An 11,382-nucleotide genomic window follows, 5' to 3' on the forward strand; every position below is an offset into this window, starting at 1 on the left:
CATCATTAAGTAGAATCTATATGATAATAGTTTCCTCAGGTGAGAAATTTTGATTAGGCATTTATTTGCGTAAATTAATATCTTAAAGATCCGTTGTAATTAGTTACAAATATTTACAATATACCTGTTGAAAAATGTGAAAATTTTACGCCATAAGGACCTGAATGATAACCCATTTTTCAAAATTAATTTCATAAACAAATAAAATTCAGATTTTAATTTACTTAATTAATTTAAATTATAAGATAATACCTTCTGTTATTTTACAAAAATAAATATTAGTATCTTTTTCTATATTATCAATTTATATTCAATTGTATCAATTTTTAAATATGAATAGAATTCTAATTGTAATTCTTATCTGTATAATCTTAATTAAAGATTCGATTTCTTCATTTTTTCTAAAAAAAAAGGGAAGAGTTTATTGTACGTTTGGAAGAAGTTTTTTCTCATTTTTTCCCATTTTCGAGAGATTCTCTATCTGGACTGCGCTTTAATATCTCCGACTTTCTTTCACTCATTTCAACTTTCGCCATTCTCCCTTCTCATCCCTTTCTTCTTCATCGATCAAACGATAACCTTCCACCAAAGTGCTAAAGTTTTAAGTAAAAGAGGGAGAAATGGAATTTTCTATGAGGAAATTACCTAAATTTTTGTGGTAGAGTTTCATATCACTAACAGAATGCATATCTGCATCGAAATCATCCACGGAAATTCTCCAAATGAATTACTAAGACGAAATATAGTACGAGGGTATAAGGTCGGACTCGAAATAGAACAGCACAGTTTCTATACCGGGCATTACAATACACTGAATTTGGCTGGATTGCAAACGAAAAACAAAAAATCCTTGCTATTTTTTTCTTTTTTTTAACAAAAATCTTTTCCTCTTTTCAAATTGGCTTCAAATACTGAAATTGCTTTTCTGAATTGAGAAAAAAACATGTTTATTAAATCATTCAGTTCCTTCTGTTTATATTTGATTTTCTTCCAATATTAATTAATTTGTCCAGTTTCGACCTTTTACTGATTCAAAGCTAAGAAATAAATGGCTTTTAATAATCATAAAAAAAGAATTCAGCATTTATTTGAAATAAATGCTTTGAAAAAATAAAAATTTTTTAATTTCAATAAAATTTTTGAAAATTTCAAAGAGATTTGTGGAAGCCGATCTTTTATGTTGTCTTTAACAAAAAAGTCGACCTTCAAATTTTTTTTATATGAACGATCCCATTTCATTAGAAGTATCTACATTTATGTAAAACATCATGATATCAGTGAAGACACCCCTCATAAATAATAGCCAGCAGGCTGCGGTATAAAAACAAATTTTTTTTATATTAACAAATTAATGAGCGTGAGAGTCACGCTCAGTCTGAAAATTGACATTAAATGCAGGTTTCATTGATTTAAAATTGATTCGGATAAAAAAACGAAATCTGCTTGTTAAAAATCGAGGAAAATCTGTATTTTTAAAAAGAAATCAATGAAAATGAAGAACAAACATTATTTGTTTGAAAAATAAAAAATTATTGTGACCTGATAATAAATTATAAGCAAAGAATGTTTTCAAGTTATTTAGAATTTATTTTGTTGAAAAAATGAAATCTGCTGGTTGAAAATTGACGAAAATCTCTAATTACTTACCAAAATTTATTTAAACAATTGTCAATTTTCATAGGGTATTAAAAATAGCACTTTCACTTATTACTTCATTAAAATAATTCTTTTAAAATATTGTAACCTTTTGAATATTAATTTTAAGGAGTGTTTTCACTGATATAATGCAATGCCATAAGTATGAGTAGTTGAAAAGAATGAGATCGTTCATAAAAAAATCTCCATAGAAACAATTTAAAAGTTATCTGGCACTAATCTCTTTGAAATTGAATTAGCTTTCATGTTAAACAAATGCTGAAATCGTATTAAAACTGTAAGCTCTAGTCTAATTTTGCTAGGGAAAAGTTTTTTTTCCCCACTCTGCGACGTTTTGGTCAAATATAGACCCCAAGTCTCTTGTGAAAAATATAAAACAACAATATTTAAATTAGGATAACGTTTGTATAATTTAAAAAATATGTGCAATAGCTGAGAAAAATGTTTTTAAAGAAGTTTAAGTACTATTATTTTCGATGTTTTTACATTAGATCGAAACGTCGCCATGCGTGTTTTTTTCAATACATTAATTTTCAATAAATTCGGATTTTTTTTCTGAATGATTCTTTAAATCCATTGACTACTAAATCCTTTCTTCAATTTTTAACTTAGAAAAAGATAAACATTAAATTATGCTAATATGAAACTCTAAAATTTTTAATAGTTCTAGGCATTTAAATTTTTTATTTTTGAACAAAAAAATTTTTTTTTACATATAATAACAATATAACTATTTTCAAATATTACAAGTAATTTTTTTTTAGAATGCAACTTTGATCACTGATTTTGATGAATTTTTGTTCAACATTAGGTCCACCGCCGGTGCACCAGCTCATACGAAACGATAAGACTGAAAAGCCCCCGACGGTTTCGGTTTCGAGTGCTAATACCTTTCCTCCAGTTCTGAGGCCCGAAGATGGCCATCGTGGAATGGATTCTCCTCATTCCCAAACGGGTATGTTATTGCAACGACATCGTGATTTAAGATAAATTTAAGGACGACGTAAAGATAATCATAACCAAATATTATTTATTGATTTTAATTACTACCTCGTGAAAAGATATGAGACGAAACGTGAGGTAAAGCAGATTGTGGATTACATCCATGCAACTGTAATGTGATATATAGTCTTATTTTTAAATTAGGTTTCTATATTATTATTCTAATTGTTAAAAATATAGATGATATACGTAAATAATAAACATTTCGGTTTCCCGATATGAAAAATCGTTTTTTCCTTTAGAATTACGTCAATAGATTAATATACAGAGAATAAAAATTTGCTTTGCTGATTAAAAGACTTTATCAAGCTCAATCACAGTTTTTAAACCTGTATTTAAGTGTACAAAGACTTGTTGATTTTTTTATACAAATATGTCTATGGGTTTATTTTATGTAGATGTGATTAACCAAAGACTATTTGTTGGAAATTATTTAAAAGTTGAAGTTAACATTGAATATTAGGATAAGTTTCAGTTTTTTGAAAGCACACTGGATTTCAAATGATACAATTAAGAAATCTTAAAAATGAATCATGTGCAACAAATATTAAGGGCAACACAATTTTGATGTGCAGCAGTGATTTAGAGATAATTTAAATCGAAAAACACTGTGAGAATGGATTCGTAGGATAAAAAATGACTGGATCATGCGCAAAAAGTTGACAATAAAGATTTATTCATTGCAATTTTGCAGCGATAAATGAAAAGATTTGGAAGCACAATAAAGAAATTTATTTAACATTGTTCTATTGTCATTTTCTGTTAAAATTTATTAGTTTTAATTGTTGAAAAAGATAGGAAGAAACATGTCAAATTCAACTTTCCTAATGCTAGTAATTGAAATATGTTAACAAAAGACCATCGCTGAAAGTCAATTTTTTATTGGATTAAGTCATCTTTTATTTTTTAATTCACTTTTATGCCTATTAGGATGTTATATCAACAAGTGCCAGTTAGACATATTTTCTGTAAATTTCTCATAATTAAACAAAAATATTAACAAGCAAAAATCTTTATTGACAACATGTGGAAGAAAACGTGAACACATAAAAAAATAATGAACTGAAAGGACAAACTAAATGTGTATAAAGGCCTGCGTTACTTATAAAGGCTATAATTCTTGTTCTTAATAAATAGTTATTTCTTAGGGAAGTATTTTTATAATTTTTGTCTAAATTCTTTAAAGAAGTATTTGTTGGCCAATAAGACTTTTTTATTGTGAAAACACGAGATTTTAAGGGGAAAACTCTAGACTGATAATAGAAATTACATCTGCAGTGGCGTTTTCCTTATTTTTATTTTTTGGTAATTGTTTGCTCCTATTCGCGAATCTTTTGCGAATGCTCAAAAATAGAATTTACTCTAAATTTTATACATACCAGTTAATTTTTAACCATCGCCTCAGACACTCGAAGTTTCCTATAAGATTAACATGGGGGAAATTTTGCAGACCTAAAAATTAGAGTTGAAAATAACATGCTCTGTAGTTATTGATTTAGAAGATTCAAACATTGTAAGAAGATGTAATAAACTATTACAAAGTAAATAGTGGACAGAAAAATTATTTTTTTAAAACCAAGATGGCCGACAATTAAATATACCAAGAATTTGTAGTTAGCCGTCATCTTGGATATTTTTTCAAAATTTTGGAGATCAAGGATCATCGAGTGCTTTCTCAAGCCACACTTCTTATTATAGAAAAATTTGAAAATATTTATTTGAAAACTAACAAAACAGGCTATTTTTGAACTATTTGATCGGCCACAATATTGCATTTTGCAAATTTGTCAATTTTCCTGTTTAATATTTACTTTACAATAATTTATTAGATTTTTTTACATTGTTTAACTGCCTTGCTCGATGAGCAATAATTATAAGAACGGGCACTTAATGCAACCCGCTGCTATATTTTCAAGAAGTTTTAAAAGATAAGCCTGAGCTTACTTTAGAAAAAATTTCTTTATTTAAAATTGTTTATTCAACAGAAGTTATTTACATTTGTGTGTCTAGCTGCAATGACAGGTAAATCATTTACAAAAGTAATTACACTCAAAAATCTGTATGTATTTCTCAATTTCGTAAATAATTTTTGAAAATTTCTTAATTTTGAATTGGACTGATTATAGTAAATTTCCTTAAAGTTTTTTGTTGTTGTAGCAGATTTAAAACTTTTGGTTCTTTAATATTTCAGTGGCAGCAATTGAATTTAAAAAATATATATACAATTGAATAATAATTATTTAAATTTACAAGTCAAAATTTCGAGTGATGCCATAAACAAAAATCGAATTTAAAATTTTAAAAAAGCTTCCTAAAAAATGTTGATATCGCATCCAATCAGAAAGGCTGGTTTACGTAGCCCTAAGAGAAGTGCCTTTCGACATTTTAAAATTCCACGCGTCATGGCGTAAAGATCCGTTGCATACAAATCACTCTGTACTTCGCCTTGCACTAATCTTAAGTGCGGAACAGAGCGAACCAGATCAACCAGGTCAACTTATACTTAGCTGCGAAACGTCCTATCCGTATATACCTTGGCCCGTTGTGACCGAACTTGGCTCTGTTTAGCTTTGCGCCAAGCGATCCTGTCATTTTATTAATCAAGCGAGTTAATTAACAAACACATCTAACATCGAAATTTCGTCAAAACGGCTTGCTCGAGTAATGCATCCTGGCTGCTTTCTAAATCTAAATCAGTCAAATAACAGCCAACGTTAATTGCTTTACCAATTAGAGAAAATAAACTAATTGTTGTGTAAATTTGAAGTAATTATCAGCAGTGAAACGCAGAAAAAAACTTGGTGTTCCACACGTTGCAAGTCATGAGTGAAACGGGGTAACGTCCAGTGGAGTAAGTGATGGAGGGATAAACTTACCGTAATGAACCAAAGGTTTTCCGCTGGACCAGTGGTACTAATTCACACCGCGACTGCTTCGACTGTCGCGTCATGGTGGTAAGGGAGAAGACTAATGAATGGTCAAATTTTAAAAATTCACTTTTTTGGCGTTTTGTATTGTTCAACCTGTTCTGTGTGTCGTGCTTTTTCTGATCGTGAAGAAATGAAATTTTACTACTATTTTTAATAAAATAACAAAGTTCCTGGAAGGCTATATCAAGACGTACTCGGTGAACACCACGTTACTTACGCAGTAAAGTGCTGCTCTCTACCGGGATCCAGCGGAATATCTTTGATTCGACACAGCGAGCTTATCCCTTTGTCAATTACCCAGCTGCACATTACCTGTTTTCACCAATTACCTGCAAAGTTCCTTACATCGAGTTTTTTTCTGTGAATGCACCGAAAAATTAGTGAAAATAATTCAACTAATTTTTTAGTCAAATACCACCCTACATTTTATTGACCTAATGAATTAGTGAAATTTGAGTCGCAATTAGTTACATAACAGCTCATTAAATCAGTTACCGACTCTTTGTTTCTTAGTCAGTCACTTTGAACTAATTCAGATTTAGAGACTGTAGATTAGGGTGGATCTTATTTATATTATAAATTTAAAAAATCTTTTTATTCTTGCCCCCTAGCTGTTTTCACATGACAACGAAAATAATCTCTAAATTTGAGACAAATCGGTGAACATAAACTTGTGTTCTAAAGATTATAAAGTTTCCCATTGTTGTAACATGGGAAAAAAGAAAATTCTTAATTTTTGATTTAAAGGCGAAAATATCGTACTAATTTATTATAGGTGATCCTGTTCAGAATAGTTCACTGAATAAGTACCGGCCATAATCTTTAATATCATAGAATTGAAAACCCCTCTTATTTTTATAAAACCCTCTTAGAATTATGACCCGATAAGTTTGGTTTTTTACTAATTTTTAAAATAATGCTTTAATGTTTAATTAATTTCAGCTTTTTAAAGGCTATGTCTAGTCGTCCCAACAAATTGGGAGATTTGGAAAAGGGGCTGAACTAGTCGCCCCGAAAATTCTCGACGACTAGCCGAACTTATGAAAAATATGGGACTAGCCATGCAGAATTTCGGGACGATGAGACACTTTCTTTTTTAAACAGTTATTTTTTTTGTAGAAATTGCACAATTTGTAGATATTATAGATTCTCTGAAACTTAGAAAGAATGTAAACAATGTTATTATTTGTTTCAATCATTTCTAAACTGATTGAACAGTACTTTTGTGTTTACACATACATAACTTATTTAAGAAAAACAGGAAAATCGTATTTTATTAGCAAGTTTTCAACATATTTGAATATTCTTATGTAGTTTTTTTTATTCAAGTTGCTTTTGGTTAAAAAAAAGAAATAATTTTCCACCAAAAAAGATTAGTTTTTAACTAAAAAACTAAGTTTTCACAAAGTAATTCAACTTTCAACCCAGTATTTTATTTTTTAATAAAAAGAAGTTATTTTTATTTAAAAAAGGGTGGATCTTATCAAGAAAATATGAGTTTTTAACAAAATAGAAGATACAAAAGAATAAAGAAAGCAAAAAAAGAATAAAAATTATTTAAAATACTATTGGAAATTACAATTAATTTACGATTATTTTTGCAACAAGTAATTGGTGAGATCATTAAAGATGATCCAGAAAATAAATATTAATTAATTAACGATTTTTAAAATTGACATATTAGTTGGAGTATTAAAACCCAAATACTAATTCATTTTTAAATACAATTCTGAACCTGTTTAAAGTTAAACAATCGGATCCTGTTTAAATATAGTTCAAATACAGTTTCATTCTTATATATTATATTTTTAAGCGATTTAACTGAAAATTTTTTAATCAAGATAAAGAATTCTCTTTGAGAATAAAAATAAAAAATAAATTATAAATTATTTATTTATTTATTATTTATTTATTATAAATTATAATTATATAAATAAATAAAAAAAATAAATTATAAATCAGATCTTCTAAACTAAACAGTTTAACACAGAAATCTTTGAATGTTCTATGTCTAAAAAGAATTGTCTACACGTGCCGAAAAATATGGTTATTTGTATAAAAATTGAATTACAAATAGCTATTTTTACCGAAAAAATCGGCTGTTTGTAATTAAATTTCGATATTTGTAGTCACTACCTATTTTGCAGAATGTTCAAGATTTGAAATAACATTTACTCAAAATTCGAATCATTTAAAAGTATATTTCGAATATCAATGATATAATTATAAATTTGTAGTGACTTTAAATTAAAATGGTTTCACTTTTTATTTAAAAAGTGTTTAGTTAAAAAAAATGGTATTCATTCTACAATTTTGAGCAATGAAAATGTTACCATAGATTTATAACATTTAACCAGAAATCTTTTAACGATACAATCTATAAAAGTTAACAGATTTCAATTTTGCAGTTTCACTCAATTTAATTAAAAATTTTTTAATTAATAAGTTGTTAAAGTTTTAATTTTACACCTGTAAACTATTAGGCGTTTTAATACAACATCCGAAGGCAAAAAACCTTTTTTAAGCTGTAATTTAAAAAGATTGAAATTCAAAAGAGTTTCACTTGGAGTTTTCTAATTTTCATTAAAATTTTTATTGCTATAAATAAAAAAATGTTTAGTTTTAAGATTGCGTTAAAAAAATGTTATGACCATGAAAAATTGATTCGAACTGAGAAAAAATCGGGAAATGGCCGGGAATTTTTTTCTTCTATTAAAACAGCCATCCTGGAATTACAAGTTACGTTAGTGTCATAATATGCCCTTAAATCACATATTAAAAAGAAGTTTCCTTTTTCCATGTTAAATCAAAGGGAATCCAATCAGAACCCAAAAAATATAATTTTGAAAAATTAGGGCCACCCTAGTCTGGATTTCACTGAAATGAATTCCTCACAATTAATTTCTAATAATTAATCTGTGAATAACATAATACAAGTGCCGCTGGCGAAAATGTCCTTTCTCGTTGCATATGCCGTTCTTGATTCGTTGATTGATTGAATGATCGATGACTGACTGACTGATCGACTAACCTGTCGTCATTGTCCGTCGAACATTGTTGTCTAATGTCCAGTGTGCGATAGACCCATTCTGAGCTCACCCAGGCATCATGTAAGTAAGTAAATATTTGCACTCAGTGATCGACCGATCGATCCATCCAGTATTAGGAATGATCGAATGATCGACGAATCCTCGAGTGTCAAATTAAGTGCGACCTTTAGAACCATAGTTCTTGATCCGACTAGATCGCAATGAGCTGTCTTTTCATGCTTATTATGATAGTTCTATTTTTATTTGTTTTATTATTTATCGAACAAATTCTCCCAAATTTATTGAATTATTCCCACTCACCTTTTAGTTATAAAATAGGTTGACAATAATCTCAAGTGTAAGGAAGATATTTCTTCTTTAATTAAAGATAATCATCCAAGATCCTGGTACCAGATTCCTCGGGAGATTAATTAAGAAGCCGTTCAAAAACTAAGTCACCAAACCAGAGGGTTAGGGTAACATTCTTTGTGACGATTTCCGACGAAGGGTTAGACATAATTTTGAAAGAATTCCTCTTCCTCCCCTATATTAATGAGACCTTCCCTGTGTCTCACTTTTTCGCTTGTATGCGAAGTGAATGAATTTGAACCCGATAAGAAAATATTACTACTTATAGTTGACAGTTACTTCTTTTTATTAAAAAATCTGATGTTATATTTTTAGTTCAGGAATTACTTCTATTGGTTAAAAATTCAATTATTAAGTTGTAGATTTTTTTGTTTGAAATCAATCATTCTTAGTTTAAACATGATGGCTTTTAGTTAAAAATTCAACAATTGAATGTACAATTGATGTATTTTGTTGTACATTTTTTTTTGTAGATAATAAATCTTCTTGATTGAAAATTCAACTACTAAGTAGAAAGATCAACTACTTTACTGAAATTCAATGTTTTAAATTGCCAATATAAATATTTATTTTTTGTATTAAAAATTGATAGTTTTTAGTTTAAAATTCAATTATTTGTTTGAAAATAAACGTTTCTTGTTAAAAATGTGTATTTTTAGGTTGTTAATTTGACTTTTTTGTAGAATTTTCGTCTTAATAGCTTAACAACTCAACTGATTTTAGACAATTGAGTTCGTTGTATTGGATAAAAAATCATACTTTTGGACTGAAAATTCAACTGTATTCTAAAAAATTCTTCTTTTTGATTTGAAAACTCCACTTGATCGAAAATGTAACTGTTTTTGGTTGAAGTTTAATCTTTTTTTTTTAATTAGATGGTTTGTGTTTTCTTGTACATTTTTTTATGAAAAAATATTTTTCTTGATTGACCATTCAACTACTTGGTTAAAAGTTGAATTATCTTACTGAAAATCATTTTTTCATTGTTGAAATCGTTGATAATTAACTTTTTGTTAACAATTTATATTTTGTAGTTGAAAGTTTAGCTTTTTTGGTTCACCTTGCTTGATAGTTTATCTATTTGGGTTTAAATGCATGGTTAATAATTTTTTTTTTGAAAATGCAACAATTTGGTTCAAAATTTATCTTTGCATGTCAAAAATTTAACTTTTTGGTTATAAATTCAACTATTTTGTTTAAAAGTCATCTTTCTTTTTTGAAAATTCAGTTATTGTGTCAAAAATTCGCCATTTTGGATTGCAACTTTATATTTTATAGTAGAAATCAATTCTTTGGATTTAAGATTCGAAAATTTTATTTAAAATGAAATATATTTTGACCCTATTTCTCCTCTTCTGAGAGCATTCTCAGTTGTGAAGTCTTTTAAAATATTATGCTGGTATGTTTTGTGTTTTATTTTAGATGTTTAGAAAATGAAATCGAATTTGTGTGATGATTTGTGAAGGCGAAGAAACTAATAGGGGGGGGAGGGGGAGGGGTTGAAATGTTGAAAATATCATGACGTAGTTTTTGAACGGCCCCCAGTTGAAAATAAACTTTAATGGAACTTAATTAACGTGAAGCTACGTACATGATGAAGAATGGGTATAGTTATCTAAAATAAAAGTGCTATATTTTCTATTTGCTATTTCAAGTGCCAAATAATTGTCAATACTTAAGCCATTAAAATCTTCTAATTTTATCTTTATCATCAACTAAGACATTGTTGTTTTGTTTAATCGGAGTTTGCATTATATTGGGCGGTTTTGTAGAAATTGAACAAATAATAATAATAACGTATAATCCAATTTATATATTCCCAAATGCACAAATAAATAAATTCTTAAAAGAAATGTACTTTTTAAACTATCAAAAGTAACATTTTTTCTCAAAATGTTAAAATACATCAGATTGTAGTAAATTTTTTCAATGGCATTTTTTTCTGTTATGTGTCCGCTGAATGACATTTAAGAGTGTAGAGAATATTTTTACCACTGAACACAACTAGTGAGGAAAAAAACCATAAATATAAAACAACGTTTCCACTTTATTCAAAATTGTGAAGAAAATGGCCAGTTTGAAATTCTCTTTCCTCTCGATAGAAATCTTCTAGAATTTCTAAACTTGACATTAGCCTCTGGAAAAACCGTCGGATATGTTCGGATACACATCATGGTTGCAAAATTCGAATAATAAATAAAAATCAAAGGAGCGAAGAAAATCTTGAAGAAAGTGATGAGGAAAAGATGAAAAAAGTGGCTTCAAGCCAGTAAGAATCAGATAATTTCGATGACTGAGAATCACTAATCGCGAATTGCGCGCAATCTCTGTTTCAGTCTGAGCCTGAGCGTAGAGAGAAGCTCGCTATCTCGACCAAAAGGTACTTTGTGACTGGT

General features: G+C 28.5%; 1 protein-coding gene across 1 annotated transcript in view; it reads left to right on the forward strand.

Moving 5' to 3' along the window:
• Nucleotides 1-11,382, forward strand: part of LOC117175465 (nuclear factor 1 X-type) — a 121,191-nt gene that overhangs the window by 84,940 nt on the left and 24,869 nt on the right. The window contains exon 8 of the mRNA XM_033365170.1: nt 2,468-2,611. Coding sequence (XP_033221061.1) covers nt 2,468-2,611 — 144 coding nt within the window. The remainder of the gene's footprint in view (nt 1-2,467; nt 2,612-11,382) is intronic.

Source organism: Belonocnema kinseyi, chromosome 6 (genome assembly GCF_010883055.1).
Source record: "Belonocnema kinseyi isolate 2016_QV_RU_SX_M_011 chromosome 6, B_treatae_v1, whole genome shotgun sequence".
Lineage (NCBI taxonomy): Eukaryota > Metazoa > Arthropoda > Insecta > Hymenoptera > Cynipidae > Belonocnema > Belonocnema kinseyi.